Here is a 17,474-nt window from a genome sequence, read left to right as displayed (position 1 = left end):
GATACACGCGCCAAGGTCCCTTTGTTCCTCAGAACTTCCTAGTGTCATGCCGTTCATTGAATACTTCCTTGTCAAATTACTCCTTCCAAAGTGTATCACCTCATACTTTTCAGGGTTAAATTCCATCTGCCACTTATCTGCCCATTTGACCATCCTGTCTATATCTTCCTGTAGCCTAAGACACTCAACCTTACTGTTAGCCACCCGGCCAATCTTTGTGTCATCCGCAAACTTACTAATCCTACCCCCCCACATAGTCATCTATGTCGTTTATATAAATGATAAATAATAGGGGACCCAGCACAGATCCCTGCGGTATGCCACTGGACACTGGCTTCCAGTCACCAAAGCATCCTTCTGTCATCACCCTCTGTCTCCTACAACTAAGCCAATTTTGAATCCACCTTATCAAATTACCCTGTATCCCATGTGCATTTGCCTTCTTTATAAGTCTCCCATGTGGGACCTTGTCAAAGGGTTTGCTGAAATCCATATAAACTACCTCAACTGCACTACCTTCATCCACACACCTGGTCACCTCCTCAAAAAATTCAATCAAATTTGTGAGGTATGACCTCCCTCTGACAAAGCCATGCTGACTATCCCTGATCAAACCTTGCCTCTCCAAGTGGAAATAGATTCTCTCCTTCAGAATTTTCTCCAATAGTTTCCCTACCACTGAAGTTAGTCTCACTGGTCTGTAATTCTTCAGTTTTTCCCTATCTACTCTGTCAAATCTCTTCTCAACGTTCTCTTTTCCAAGATAAACAATCTCAACACTCCAATCCATCCAGGTAACTGCAGTTCCTCGTTCCTGCAACCATTCTAGTAAATCTTTTCCACACTCTCTCTAATGCCTTTACATCCTTCCTAAAGTGTGGTGCCTAGAACTGGACACAATATACCAGTTGAGGCAAACCAGTGTTCTATGCAAGGAACTTCCTTGCTTTTGTCCTTTATTCCCCTATTAAAAAAGCCTTTTAAAGCCTATTAACACGGAAGGATATACTTGCCATGGAGGGAGTGCAGTGGAGGTTCACAAGACCAATCACTGGGATGGCAGGATTCTTTTATGATGAGAGACGACTAAACTGTATTCTCTGGAGTTGCGAAGGATGAGAGGTGATCTCATTGTAACTTACAAAATTCTTACAGGGCGTGACAGGGTGGATGTGGATTGGATGTTTCTCCTGGCTGTTGAGTCACCAGGGGACATGGTCTCAGAATAAGGCGCAGGCCATTTTAGGACTGAGATGAGGAGGAATTTCTTCACTCAGTCGGGGGTGACTCTTTGGAATTTTCTACACTAGAAGGCCCTCTGGAAGCTCGATCATTGAGCATGTTCAGGACAGAAATTGATAGATTTCTGGATATTAATGACATCAAGGAAATGGGATAGCACGGGAAAGTGGTGTTGAGATAGATGATCGCCGAATGGCCCACTCCTGCTCCTATGTTCCTAGGATGTTTTATGCTTTATTACCCACTTTCTCAACTTCCTCTGCTACTTTCAATGATTTATGCACATATAGATCCAGATTCTTCTGCTCCTGCACCCCCTTTAGAATTGCATCCTTTATTTTATATGTTTCTCCTGCCAGAGAATCACTTCACATTTCTAATTTATCTGTTCTTCAATTTTATCCCTCCTGAAATGAACCCCAGTGCTTTGATTGTTTTTATTATGGCCTTATTAACCTGCATCACTATTTTGAATATAAGATAAAAACAGAAAATGCTGGAAAAACTCAGCATGTCTGACAACATCTGTGGAGAGAGAAACAGAGTTAACATTTCGAGTCCATATGACTCTTCTTCAGGAAAAACGCCTGCTGAGTTTTTCCAGCATTTTCTGTTTTTATTTCAGATTTCCAGCATCCATAGTATTTTGCTCTTATCACTATTTTTAGTGATTTGTGTATCAGCACTCCCAAGACCCCTCTGTTCCTCAACTCCATTTAGACTCTTATCCAAGTAATATGTGGTCTCCTATTCTTCCTCCAAAATGTAACACCTCACACTTACCTGGACTGAAATTAATTTGTCAATAACATAGCCATCCTGCAAGTCAATTAATATCTTCCTGTATTTTGTTGCAGTCCACTTTGTTAACTACACTCCCCAATTTGATATCATCTGCAGATTTTGATCACGTCAGTCAAAGTTATTTATTTAAATGGTGAACAAAAGGTTCAACACATATGCCTGTGGAATTATGATGACTTGTTTCAATGCCGTAAATTGTATGTAATATTACAAAAGACTGACTTGCATTTACATAGCACCTTTCCTGATCACCAGTCACCTTGAAGCGTCTTACAGTCACTGAAGCACTTTTGGATTATAGCCGCTGTTGTAGGAGACACGGCAGCCTCTTCACACACAGCAAGCTCCCGCAAACAGCAACAATGATCAGGTGATCAGTTTTTGTAATACTGATTGAGGGATATATATTGGCCAGAATGATGTGTTGTAAGCTCTTCCAATGGGTAAAGGCACAACCAGTGAAAGACTAAATTATCAATCTGAATGAGTGAACAAAAATTTGACAGATGGAGGGAGTATAATGTGAGGTTGTCCACTTTGGCAGGAAGAACAGAAAAGCAGAATATGATTTAAATGGAGAGAGACTGCAAATGCTGCAGCACAGAGGGATATGGGTGTCATACATGAATCACAAAAAGTTAGCACGCAGCTACAGCAAGTAATCAAAGCGGCAAATGAAATGCTATCCTTTATTACAAGGGAAATTTAATATAAAAGTACAGAAGTTTTGCTACAACTGTACAGGACATTTGTGAGACCACACCTAGATACTGCGCACAGTTTAGGAGGGATATACTTGCTTTGGAAACAGTTGAGAGAAGGTTCATTAGGCTGATTCCTTGGATGAAGGGTTTGTCTTACAAGGAAAGGTTGAGCAGGTTTGGCCTATACTCATTGGAGTTCAGAAGAGTAAGAGGTTACCTTATTGAAACACATAAGATTCTGAGGAGGCTTGACAGGATAGATACCCATAGGATGTTTTGCCTTATGGGGTAATCTAGAGCTAGTGGAGCATAGTTTCAAAACAATAGGTCTCCTATTGAAGACAGAGATGAGGAGGAATTTCTTCTGAGGGTCATTAGTCTTTGGAATTCTCTTCCACAGAGAGGAGCTGAGGTTGGGTCAATGAATATATTCAAGGCGGAGTTAGACAGATGTTTGATTGACAAGGGACTCAAGGGTCATGGGGGACAGGCAGGAAAGTGGAATTAATGTCACAATCAGATCAGCCATGCTCGTATTGATTGGCGGAGCAGGCTCGATGAGCCGAATGACCTACTCCTGCTCCTATTTTTATGATCTTATGAACACACTATAACCGCTGTGGATGCTGTTGAAAACAAGGTTTTCTGTCATTTCACCAGTGTTACAAATGCGAGGATTAAGATTTTTATGTTTTTGAACTGTGTCTTTAATTTAGAGTAAGATGGGGGAATGGAGCCATGTCACCTGCTCTGAATTCTGCTGACAAGAAGCTTGGGTGGCTTGGTTGTTTAAGGTTAAAGGGGGGCTCAGGTTGTTTTACTGGGAAGAAGATGCAAGATGTTCACATCTGTAAACAATGACCAGGGCAGTTGTCCTGACGGCAGACAGATTGTTTGTCTCCAAGTCCCAAGGTGGTGCTAGCAATGTCAGGTTTTGTAAACAGTTATACTTTCATCTGTCTATTTAATCCCATAATAGAATGGAGTTGGGGAAATCTAGAGATTAGCTAATTAGCATTTCTACCTGGATACAAGGCCCATGTGATTTATGTTCCCATGGAGCTGGGCTTTGAGAGGGGAAGAGTCCATAGGAAGCCATTAGGAGAATCACGTTGCAGATTTTACTAAATATCACTGAACCTCCACAGGGTCAGCCTACAACGAGCTGAGAAAGCAAGAGAGAGCGAGAGCAAGGAGAGAGGTAGAGGCAGCAAGTCTCTATGTTCACCACACAAAATGTGTGGGAGCTCGCGCTGGAATCAAAGAGACCAAGTTTGTGAGGATTTAAACAATGCTGGAAGATTCGGCTAGCTTTGACTAGAGGGAGAGATCTCCAGGGTAACCCACACCCCTGAAAGTCAGTTTGAGGATTAAAAGTTATATGGTTGGAAAAGGAAAAAGGGGCTAAGAAACACTTTGGACTGGTTCCAGGAGAATGAAATATCTACTTAAAGGACTGAGTAAAGTGTAACTGTAGAGGGAGATTTTCTCTCATTTTCAATATTATATGAGGGATCTCTCCTGTAGTTTAGAGGAGGAGATGCCTACTGAAATAGTGTTATGTCAATGTTGCTTTTAGTTTGTGTGTTACAGTTAAAGTCATGAAACTTGAAATCTTGTCATGTGATCCTTTCAGCCATTCACTGGAAGTTCAAATTTCTTTCAAAAAGTTATCAGTCTCCATGGGGATCATACTAAGAGCCATGGGCAGTAATTTGCTATTACTCAACTGCTCACAAACACTGCAAAATGGAAGTTTAACAACTATGATTTAATTCAAAGCTGCTCATGGAGCATAAACATCGACATAGACCAATAGGGTCAAATGGCCTGTTTCTGATGCTACAAATTTTATATAAGTTGCACAACGCAAAGTGCAACTGCTCCCAACAGCATAGTAGCTGGGATGCAAATTTGAAGTATTTTTTGAGGATGCGATTACACAGCAGGATTTTAACCACAGCATCAGATGCAACAACACTATTGTAACGTTTGAGGGTTTCAGGGTTTTCACAGCACTAAAAAGTTAAGATCCAGTTCCTAAAGATACACCACAGAGTTGTGAAACAATGTGGCGAAGAGTCAAGTAAATCAACTTGGGCTGCTTGGGTATTGCAACTATCTAAATGAGTGGAGCATCCAGTGCTGCATACAAAGAAATGGCCTTCAATATGGCAATCGGGTTAATCTTTAACCTCTTGACTTTAGTTAGCTGAAAGTGTGAAATTAATTTTAATCCAATTAAAGATCAAACTTCATCAATGCGGGGGTGGGGTATCAGGAGTCCAAGTTTGGGCATAAGCAATAAAAGGACTGATAAACAATTTCAATTTAGGATTTTTCATTAAACAACAGCGGCTTAACTTAAAAAAATTACAACGTGGACTGCTTCCAGAAAGATCACAGAAAATAATCTCCACGTTCTAGTAATTGCAACAATGGAACAGCAGGGCCAGAAAATAGCCCAAACCAGTGGTATTATCAATGGAAAGAAACAAAAAAACTCCCTTAAAGCCTTAACATTGGATATAAATGCTGCCTCCCAATAGCTTCATGTACGACTGCCATTACAATTTCAGGGCTATTTTCAATTGCTTGTATTTAGCTTTTCACTGATCCTTCTTTTGGAATGAAAGCTGTCAAAATAGCTTTTTTCCCCCATTTTCGCTCTGATTCCATAAATTCGCTTTCTGTAATCCTGATGTTGCAAACCCACCCAGAAAGGAATTACAAAATGCCATTAATTCAATCTTATTTTCTAAAGCCTTGCTGGAATAATTTGATCAGACTATTTTCGGATCAAGCGCCTGATCAGGGAGGCAATGAGTATTTATTTAACAATCAAAATGTCAACATGCATCATAGTGCCATTGTGAAATGCATGATCCTTAGCCCTTGGCACTACATCGCATTATCTTAATCACCACCTATAGCCAATAACTGTGACAAATACAGCTAATTCTAACCACAGCCTTTTGGGATTGAGTTGAGGAATGATTCGAGCAACACGCTTGAACATGCCAACATGTAGGCCAAAGTGCGGTCAGATGCATATTCTGTCTCCCGCTCTGCCATATCCCCGAATTTTATTGAGCTAATTTGGCAAAGTCCCAGAAGCATTTTCCCATGAGAGGAAGGTGGCTGGGGAGAATAAAAGAACTCTCAAATGATGCAAAACATAACTGAGCAACACTACTGGGAGTCTGTGAATGGATCGCTAAACATGATGACCCAAGTCAACTTGTAACCTCAGAGACAAAAATGGAATTTCATACTTTTAAATAAGCTAGTTTGTTTTAAAGCAACTTATCCCAGTTGGGCTCTTCCGATGTTTATCACTTCCTTCATTTTGACTTACACTGAGTTTTCTGCTGTTCATACTGGACTGCATTTCTTCCTCTCTCTGCTTCCTACCTGGAAAAACTGAAGCAACCATATCTACTTTTGATGAAGCTCTGGAAAACAACAGGGTTTATGTTTGTTGGCATGAATTTACCATAGCTTCCTTCACTGTTCCTCACTTCACCTTTAAGTGGTGGCTGAGAAGGGTATTGATATTTGACAATTTGCTGAACTAACGCTACCCACCAATTTCTTACCCCTCAAGCCTTTATCATAAAATGGGGCTGGTATCAGGGAGGGGAAACCGCTAAAAAAAGATTTTTGTAATAATATAAATAAAGACAAGAGTACAAACCTGAGTGAATTTTGACAACCGACTGTTTAGGTGATTGTTCAAGATTCCGCAGCACTATTTCAACAAGAGCAGGGAACTTTTCTCCATTATCTGTCCCACTACCAAAACAGATTAACTGATCATTTACCTCGCTGCTGTTTGTGGGTGGGACATTGCTGTGGACAAATTGGTTGCCATGTTTGCTTACGAATTAATAGCGACTACCCTTCAAAAGTAATTAATTGGCTGTGAAGCACTTTGGGATATCTTAAGAACATGAAAGGCATTGTCTGAACGAAAGGTAAAAGCAAAATACTGTGGAAGCTGGAAATCTGTAATGAAAACAGAAAGTGCTGGAAAAACTCAGCAGGTCTGGCAGCATCTGTGGAGAGCGGTTTCTCTCTCTTCAGAGCCATGAGTCATATCGACTCGAAATGTTAACTCTGATTTTCTCTCTCCACAGGTGGTGCCAGACCTGCTGAGCTTTTCCAACATTTCCTGTTTAAACAAAAGATCTTTGTTTCCTTTTTTTTATTCAGTCTTGGGATGAGGGTGTTGCTAACAAGATCAGCATTTATTATCCATCACAACTTGTCCTCGAGAAGGTGGTGGTGAGCCACCTTCTTGAACTTCTGGAGCTGTGTGGTGCAGGTGCACCCACAGTGCTGTTAGGGAGGGAGTTCCAGGATTTTACCCAGTCACCAAGAAGGGATTGCAATATTTTTCCAAGCCAGGATTGTGAGAGAGACTTGGAGGGGAACTTGATGGTGCTCCCATGCAATGGATACCCTTGTCTTTCTAGCTGATAGAAATCATGAGTTTGGAAGATGCTGTCAAAAGAAACTTGGCAAATTGATGCAGTGTATCTTGTGTATGGAACACACTGTGGCCACTGAACACCATTGGGGGAGGGAGTGAATGTTTCAGGTGGTGGATGGGTGCTGATCAAGTGGACTGCTTTGTAGACATTTTTTCCTGTAATGATAATTATTATGCAGTTCAGGTCTACAAACAAAAGTAGGCTGAAAATTACCTGCCCCTTTGCAATCAGGTATGCGACAATAGAGGTATGACCAAACTGAGCGGCTAGGTGGATACAGCTACAGCCTTCTCCATCAATCAGTGAGGGTTCCGCACCATACTTCATCAGATGCACAACCATGGACAAGTGACCCTGCCTGGAAAAAATATACAAAGAATACTTTACACAAACTATTAGCTAGTCAGATGTTATGAGTGCACACAGACAATGTTGAGGATTTGCCCAAACTCAGGGGAAAAAAAAATCCTCATGTAAGGCCTTTTTAGTCCACAAAGAACTGCACGAGGAGAGTATGGCTATGCCTTGTGTAAGATTCTTCAGTTCCTAATCAGAATACTAATCGTTAAAATCTAGCTTAATAGAGACTAACACGACTTTATTAGATACCCTTTTTGGTAGTACAGTAAAGTCGAAAACTTAGAAAAACAGTAAAATTTCTGTTACCTCCACCAACCGGAATTCTCTATTAGCCAGAATTCTGGGATCATAAGAACAACAAAAATTGGAGAAGTAGGCCATTTGGCCCCTTGAGCCTGCCCTGCCATTCAATAAGATCATGGCTGATGTGTTTGTGTTTCGAATTCCACACACCCATCTACCCCCGATAGCCTTTCATTCCCTTGCCTAACAAGTATCTATCTACCCCTGCATTAATAATATTCAATGACCCCGCCTCCACCACCTTCTGAGGCAGAGAGTTCCAAAGTCGCACAATCCTCAGAGAAAAAGTGTCTCCTCATCTCTGTCCTAAAAGGGTGACCTCTAATTTTAAAACAGTGCCCCCTAGTTCTGGACTCACCTACAAGAGGAAACATCCTTTCCACATCCACCTTATCGAGACTGTTCAGGATCTTATATACTTCAATCAAGTCAGCCTCACTCTTCTAAATTCCAGTGGAAATAAGCCCAGTCTGTCTAACCTTTCCTCATAAGACATTCCAGGTATCAATCTAATAAAGCTCCTCTGAACGGCCGCCAAAACATTTACATCCTTCCTTAAAATAAGGAGACCAAAACTGCACACAATATTCGAGATGTGGTCTCACCAGTACCCTGTATGCCCTCAAGCATAACATCCTTCCTTTTATGTTCGATTCCTCTCATAATAATGAACAGCATTCCAGTAGCCTTCTGTACCTGCATACTAACTTTTAGTGACTCTATACTAGAGCACCTAGATCCCTCTGCACCTCGGAATTCTGCAGCCGTTCTCCATTTAAGTAATGCTCTGTTTTTTCATTCTTCCTGCCAAAGTGAACAACTTCACATTTTTCCACACTATATTCCATCTGCCAGATTTTTGCCCACTCACTCAACCTATCGATATCCGTCTGCAACCTCCTCATGTCCTCTTCACAACCTACTTTCTTACCCATCTTTGAGTTATTTGCAAATTTAGCTACCATGCCTTTATTCCCCTCATCTAAGTCATTGATGTAAATTGTAATAAGTTGAGGCCACAGCACAGGCCCATGTGGGACTCCACTCATCACATCCTGCCAATCAGACAAAGTCCTATTTATGCGTACTCTCTGTTTTCTCCCAGCCAGCCAATCTTCTATCCATGCTAATATGTTACCTCCTACACCATGGGCTTTTATTTTCTGCAATAACCTTTGATATGGCACCTTATCTGGAAATCCAAGTACAGCGCATCTATAGGCTCCCCTTTATCCACAGTGCACGTTACTCCTTCAAAGAACTTGAATAAATTGGTTAAATATGATTTTCCTTTCACATAGAAACTAGGAGCAGGAGTAGGCCATTCGGCCCTTCGAGCCTGCTCCGCCATTTATTATGATCATGGCTGATCATCCAACTCAATAGCCTGCTCCTGCTTTCTCTCAATACCCTTTGATCCCTTTCACCCCAAGAGCTATATCTAACTCCTTCTTGAAAACATACAATGTTTTGGTCTCAACTACTTTCTGTGGTAATGAATTCCACAGAGTCACCACTCTCTGGGTGAAGAAATTTCTCCTCATCTCAGTCCTAAATGGTCTACTCCGTATCCTCAGACTGTGACCCCTGGTTCTGGACTCCCCCACCATCGGGAACATCCTTCCTGCATCTACCCTGTCTAGTCCTGTTAGAATTTTATAGGTTTCTATGAGACTCCCCCCTCATTCTTCTGAATTCCAGTGAATATAATCCTAATCGACTCAATCTCTCCTCATATGTCAGTCTCGCCATCCCAGGAATCAGTCGGGTAAACCTTCGCTGCACTCCCTCTATAGCAAATACATCCTTCCTTAGATAAGGAGTCCAAAACTGCACACAATATTCCAGGTGTGGTCTCAGCAAGGCCCTGTACAATTGCAGCAAGACATCCCTGTTCCTGTACTCGAACCCTCTGGCACTGAAGCATCTCTGCATCTTCCTCACAGCTCACTCTCCCACCAAGCTTTGACTCATCTGCAAATTTGAAGATATTACATTTAATTCCCTCATCTAAATCATTAATATATATTGTGAATAACTGGGGTACCAGCACCGATCCCTGCGGTACCTCACTAGTCACTGCCTGCCATTCGGAAAAAGACTCGTTTATTCCTACTCTTTATTTCCTGTCTGCCAACCAGTTTTCTATCCATCTCAATACATTACCCCCAATCCCACGCACTTTAATTTTACATGCCAATCTCTTATGTGGGACTTTGTCGAAAGCCTTCTGAAAGTCCAAAAAAACCACATCCACTAGCTCCCCCTCATCAACTCTACTAGTTACATCCTCGAAAAATTCCAGTAGATTGGTCAAGTATGATTTCCCTTTCATAAATCCATGCTGACTCTGTCCGATTCTGCCACTGTTTTCCACGTGCTCAGCTGTTAAATCTTTTATAATGGACTCTAGAATTTTCCCCACTACCGACGTCAGGCTGACTGGTCTATAATTCCCTGGTTTTATCTCGGCCTCCCTTTTTAAATAGTGGGGTTACATTAGCTACTCTCCAATCTGTAGGAACTGTTCCAGAGTCTATAGAATCTCGGAAGATGACCACCAATGCATCCACTATTTCTAGGGCCCTGGGGATGTACTCTGGGATATAGATTATCAGGCCCTGGGGATTTATCGGCCTTCAATCCCATCAATTTACCCAACACCATTTCCCTACTAAAACTGATTTCTTTCAGTTCCTCCCTCTCACTAAATCCTGTGTTCCCTAACATTTCTGGTATGTTATTAGTGTCCTCCTTTGTGAAGACAGAGCCAAAGTATGTATTTAGTTGGTCAGCCATTTCTTTGTTCCACATTATAAATTCCCCTGTTTCTGACTGTAAGGGACCTACATTTGTCTTCACTAATCTTTTTCTCTTCACATACCTATAGAAACTTTTACAGTCAGTTTTTATGTTCCCTGCAAGCTTACTCTCGTACTCTATTTTCCCCTTCTTAATCAATCCCTTGGTCCTCCTTTGCTGAACTCTAAACTGCTCCCAATCCTCAGGTCTGTTGTTTTTTCTGGCCAATTTGTATGCCTCTTCCTTGCATCTAATACTATCTCTAATTTCCCTTGTAAGCCATGGTTGGCCACCTTTCTTGTTTTACTTTTGTGCCAGATAGGGATAAACAATTGTTGCAGTTCACCCATGCGCTCTTTGAATGTTTGCCATTGCCTATCCACCGTCATCTCTTTAAGTAATGTTTCCCAATCCATCATAGCCAACTCGCGCCTCATACCATCGTAGTTTCCTTTATTAAGATTCAGGACCCTAGTCTCAAAATCAACTACATCACTCTCCATCTTGATGAAGAATTCTATCATATTATGGTCGCTCATCCCCAAGGGGCCTCACAGAACTAGATTGCCAACTATTCCTTTCTCATTACACAATACCCAGTCAAGGATGGCCTGTTCTCTCGTTGGTTCCTCAATGTATTGGCCCAGAAAAACATCCCGTAAACACTCTAGGAATTCCTCCTCTGCGATATTGTTACTAATTTGATTTGCCCAATCTATATGCATATTAAAGTCACCCATAATTACAGATGTTCCTTTATTACATGTGTCTCTAATTTCCTGTTTAATGCCATCCCCAACATCATCACTACAGTTTGGGGGTCTATATACAACCCCCACTAATGTTTTTTGCCCCTTAGTGTTTCTCAGCTCTACCCATACAGATTCCACATCGTCGGAGCTAATATCTTTCCTCACTATTGCGTTAATTTCCTCTTTAACCAGCAATGCAACTCCTTCCTAAATACTGAATACCTCTGGATTTTCAGTTCCCATCCCTGGTCACCCCGCAGCCATGTCTCCGTAATCCCGACTATATCATACCTGTTTACATCTATTTGCGCGGTTAATTCATCCACTTTATTGCGAATGCTCCTCGCGTTAAGGCACAAAGCCTTAAGGCTTGTCTTTTTAACATTGCTTGCACCGTTCCAACTATTTTTCACTGAGGCCCCGTTTGATTCTTGCCCTTGATTTCTCTGCCTGTCACTTTTCTTATTCCGCTTTCTGTCTTTTGTTCTTGTCTTTGATTCCCCTTCCTCTGACTCCTTGTATAGGTTCCCATCCCCCTGCCATTTTAGTTTAAACCCTCCCCAACCACTCTAGCAAATACTCCCCCTAGGACATCAGTCCCGGTCCAGCCCAGGTGTAACCCGTCCAGTTGGTACTGGTCCCACCTCCCCCAGAACCGGTCCCAATACCCCAAGAATCTGAAACCCTCCCCTTCAGACCATCTCTTTAGCCACGTATTCATCCGATATATCCTGCTATTCCTACTCTGACTGGCACATGGCAATGGTAGTAATCCTGAGATCACTACCTTTGAGGTCCTACTTTTCAACTTATTTCCTAACTCCCTATATTCTGCTTTTAGGACCTCATCCCTTTTTTTACCTATGAAAACCATGCTGACTCTTCCAGATTATCTTGAGTTTTTCTAAGTGTCCAGCCATAGCCTCTTTAATGATCAATTCTAACACTTGCCCCATGACAGACGTCAAAGCTAACTGGACTACAGCTTCCTGTTTTCTGCTTCCCCCCACTTCTTGATCAGAGGGTTGAGTCTGTCTTTTGACTGGACATGTCAAACTCACAGGTAGTTATCACCTGTGGCCTGCCCTCGCTTCAGTCTCAGCCTCCCACTGTTCAGCAGCACGTGCTCCCTCAGCGCCACTCACTAGATTCACATGCTCCTGCACCTCTTACAAGGCCTCAACACTCACATGATTGCCTTGGAGCTCTCTCATTGGATGAAAACGTGGAACTCACCTTGCACCTTAATTAACCAGCACTTCCCATTCCCAGAGCACGCCGGATAACAGAGATTTTCCTGTGGTATAGTAAAGGTGCCAAGATGGTGGGACCGTGGGAAAATTATATCAAGTCATATAAAGAGGTTACTCACAACAAAAACCCAACATCTTGAGACTGTCTGTGGGAATTGCTTGTGCATGTAAAAACATGGGGTTGGAATGTCTCGGCCCCTATAGGAGATAAGGCCATGGAGCCTTGAGATAGGAGACAGTCAGACACAAATGGATGTGAAATGCATTCACAACGACTCAGATTCTGAAGTAATCCATGTCCAAATGCAGCAAGACCTGGACAATATCCAGGCTTGGGCTGACAAGTGGCAAGTGACATTCGTGCCACACAAGTGCCAGGCAATGACCATCTCCAACAAGAGAGAATCCAATCACAGCCCCATGACATTCAATGGCATTAGCATCACTGAATCCCCCACTATCAACACCCTGGGGGTTACCATTGACCAGAAACTGAACTAGACTAACCATATAAACACTGTGGCTGCAAAGGTAGGTCAGAGGCTAGGAATCTTGCGACGAGTAACTCACCTCCTGACTCCCCAAAACTATTTAGACAGCACCTTCCAAACCCACGACCACTACCATATAAAAGGATAAGGGCAGCAGACACTTTGAAACACCACCACCTGGAAGTTCCCTTCTAAGCCACTTACCATCCCAACTTTGAAATATATTACCGTTCCTTCACTGTCACTGGGTCAAGGGGATAATAGTATTGTCAGTGGGATAATAGTATTGTCACTGGACTAGTATTCCAGAGACCTATGGTAGTTTTCAAGGGACAGAATCACAGAATCATAGTGCAGAAGAGGCCCTTTGGCCCATTGAGTCTGCACCGACACGTGAGAAACACCTGACCTACCTACCTAATCCCATTTACCAGCACTTGGCCCATAGCCTTGAATGTTATGACGTGCCAAATGCTCATCCAGGTACTTTCTAAAGGATGTGAGGCAACCCATCTCCACCACCCTCCCAGGCAATGCATTCCAGACCATCACCACCCTCTGGGTAAAATAGTTTTTCCTCACATCCCCCTAAACCTCCTGCCCCTCACCTTGAACTTATGTCCCCTTGTGACTGACCCTTCAACTAAGGGGAACAGCTGCTCCCTAACCACCCTGTCCATGCCCCTCATCATCTTGTACACCTCAATCAGGTCGCCCCCTCAGTCTTCTCTGCTCCAACGAAAACAACCCAAGTCTATCCAACCTCTCGTCATAACTTAAATGTTTCATCCCAGGCAACATCCTGGTGAATCTCCTCTGCACCCTCTCCGATGCAATCACATCCTTCCTATAATGTGGCGACCAGAACTGCACACAGTACTCCAGCTGTGGCCTCACCAAGGTTCTATACAACTCTAACATGACCTCCCTACTTTTGTCATCTATGCTTCGGTTGATAAAGATAAGTGTCCCATATGCCTTTTTCACCACCCCACTAACATGCCTCTCCACCTTCAGAGATCTATGGACACACATGCCAAGGTCCCTTTGTTCCTCAGAACTTCCTAGTGTCATGCCGTTCATTGAATACTTCCTTGTCAAATTACTCCTTCCAAAGTGTATCACCTCATACTTTTCAGGGTTAAATTCCATCTGCCACTTATCTGCCCATTTGACCATCCTGTCTATATCTTCCTGTAGCCCAAGACACTCAACCTCACTGTTAACCAACCGGCTAATCTTTGTGTTATCCGCAAACTTACTAGTCCTACCCCCCATATAGTCTTGTATGTCGTTTACATAAACGACAAATAATAGGGGACCTAGCACAGATCCCTGTGGTACGCCACTGGACACTGGCTTCCAGTCACCAAAGCATCCTTCTGTCATCACCCTCTGTCTCCTACAACTAAGCCAATTTTGAATCCACCTTATCATATTACCCTGTATCCCATGTGCATTTGCCTTCTTTATAAGTCTCCCATGTGGGACCTTGTCAAAGGGTTTGCTGAAATCCACATAAACTACATCAACTGCACTACCCTCATCTACACACCTGGTCACCTCCTCAAAAAATTCAATCAAATTTGTTAGTCATGGCCTCCCCCTGACAAAGCCATGCTGACTATCCCTGAAAACCTTGCCTCTCCAAGTGGAGATAGATTCTCTCCTTCAGAATTTTCTCCAATAGTTTCCCGATCACTGACGTGAGATTCACTGGCCTGTAGTTCCCTGGCTTATCTCTACAACCCTTCTTAAATAGCGGAACCACATTAGCTGTTCTCCAGTCCTCTGGCACCTCCCCCGTGGCCCGAGAGGAATTAAAAATTTGGGTCAGAGCCCCTGTGATCTTTTCCCTTGCCTCCCTCAGCAGTCTGGGATGCAAATCATCTGGACCTGGAGATTTGTCCACTTTTAAGACCCCGGGTTCGAATCCCACCACTGCAAATGGTGAAATTTGAATCCAATAAAATTCTGGAATTACGAGTCTGATGATGCCCATGAAACCGTTGCTGATTGTCGTGAAAACCCATCTAGTTCAATAATGTTCTTTAGGGATGGAAATCTACTTTCCCTACCTGGTCTGGCCTCCATGTGACTCCAGGCCCACAGCAACGTGGTTAACCCTTAAATGCCCTCTGAACAGGGACAATTAGGGATGCGCAATAAATACTGGCCTTGCCAGTGATGCCCACATCCCATGAATGAATAAAAAAAAACAATAAAATCCTGGAACTCCCTCCCTGACAGTACTGTGGGTGGAACTACACCGCATGGACTGCAGTGGTTCAAGAAGGCAGCTCACCACCACCTTCTCAACAGCAATTAGGAATGGACAATAAATGCTGGCCTAGCCAGTGATGCCCACACCCCATAAAAAAGATTTTAAAAAAAGCACATTCGAAAGCTAAAAATATGCGAATACTGAAACACAATCAGCCCCAGGGGGGGTTTCGGGTAAAGGGTACTCGACCTGTAGTACAAGCTGTACCTATACCTGTGTACCACCTGTAGCATTAGCCTGTAGATCTCTACCTGAGGTTAATGCTATAGTGTACTTCAAAACTTAGGGAAGAATATTCCCCCTGTCTGGGGGGGGCGGGGAGTGCTGGAGTGGGTGTGTATAGGCGTGCCTCCGATCGGCGCCCCCGATTAAGGGCCAATTAAGGCCAATCTTTCTTCATAGCTGCAATTTTCAAGCCTTGGCAACACTCTTATAGATCTCCCCTGGACTCTATACAAAGCAATTATGTCCTTCCTGTAATGTGGTGACCAGAACAGTACACAAAATTCCAGCTGTGGCCTAACCAGTATTTTATACTGTTCCAACATTACATCCCTGCTTTTTTATTCAATACCTCGTCCTGTAAAGGAAAGCATTCCATATGCTTTCTTTACCACCTTATTCACCTGTCTTGCCACCTTTAAGGGCCTGTGGACATGCACTTCAAGGTCTCTCACTTCCTCAACCTCTCTCAATAACTTCCCATTTATTGAGTATTCCCTTGCTTTGTTTGCCCTCCCCAAACGCATTACCTCACATTTTTCTGGATTCAATTCTATTTGCCACTTATCCACCCACTCAACCAAACCATTGATATCATACTGGAGACAATAGCTACCCTCTTCACTCTCAACTGCACAACCAATTTTTGTGTCATCCGCAAATTTCCCAACCTGGCCTCCCACAGTTAAGTCCAAGTCATTAATATATACAACAAACAGCAAGGGCCCCAACACTGAGCCCTGTGGAACGCCGCTGGAAACTGCTTTCCATTCACAAAATCATCCATCAACCATCACCCTTTGCTTCCTGTCACTGAGCCAATTTTGGATCCAACCTGCCACCTCCCCGTATCCCATGGGATCTCACTTTCCTGACCAGTATGCCGTGTGGGACCTTGTCAAATGCCTTCCTAAAATCCATGTAGAAAACATCCACTGCACTACCCTCATCAATCCTCCTTGTTACTACTTCAAAACTTCTATTTAGTTAGTAAGCCACGACCTTCCCCTAACAAAACCATACTGACTGTCCCTGATCAATCAGTGCCTTACTGAGTGACAGTTTATCCTGTCTCTCAGAATTGATTCCAATAATCTGCCCACCACCCGAGGTCAGACTGACCGGCCTATAATTTTCTGGCCTATCCCTCGCACCCTTTTTAAATAATGGTACAACGTTTGCAGACCTCCAGTCCTCTGGTACCTCGTCCGTATCGAGTGAGGATTGAAAAATGATCCTCAAAGCATCTGCTATTTCCTCCCTGGCTTCCTTTAACAGCCTGGGATACAGTCCATCCAGCCCTGGTGACTTATCCACCTTCAAGGATGCCAGTCCCTCCAGTACTTCCTCTCTCACCGTGCTTATTGTATCTAATATTTCAGACTCCTCCTCTTTAACTAGAATCATCCATCTCCTTAGTGACAACAGAGACAAAATACTCATTGAGAACTCTGCCCATATCTTCAGCATCAACGTACAAGTTACCATGTACATCTCTGATAGGCCCTACCCTTCCCTTGGTTATCCTTTTTTTTTGTTCATTCATTCACGGGATGTGGGGTTTGCTGGCTGGGCCAGCATTTATTGCCCATCCCTAGTTGCCTTTGAGAAGGTGGTGGTGAGCTGCCTTCTCGAACCTCTTGCTCTTAATGTACCGGTAAAACATCTTTGGGTTTTCTTCGATTTTACCAGCCGATAATTTTTCGTATCCTCTCTTTGCTTTCCTATTTTCCATTTTTACTTCACCCCTGTACTTTCTAT

The 17,474-nt window shown here is 43.0% G+C and overlaps 1 protein-coding gene across 1 annotated transcript in view; it reads right to left on the bottom strand.

Moving 5' to 3' along the window:
• The window catches only part of zdhhc17 (zDHHC palmitoyltransferase 17), a 122,090-nt gene that overhangs the window by 33,918 nt on the left and 70,698 nt on the right, over nt 1-17,474 (bottom strand). The window contains exon 5 of the mRNA XM_078567644.1: nt 7,460-7,604. Within this exon, the coding sequence (XP_078423770.1) occupies nt 7,460-7,604 (145 nt within the window). The remainder of the gene's footprint in view (nt 1-7,459; nt 7,605-17,474) is intronic.

Source organism: Cetorhinus maximus, chromosome 22, assembly GCF_964194155.1.
Source record: "Cetorhinus maximus chromosome 22, sCetMax3.hap1.1, whole genome shotgun sequence".
NCBI classification, from domain to species: domain Eukaryota; kingdom Metazoa; phylum Chordata; class Chondrichthyes; order Lamniformes; family Cetorhinidae; genus Cetorhinus; species Cetorhinus maximus.
This window is presented reverse-complemented; position numbering and strand designations above follow the sequence as displayed.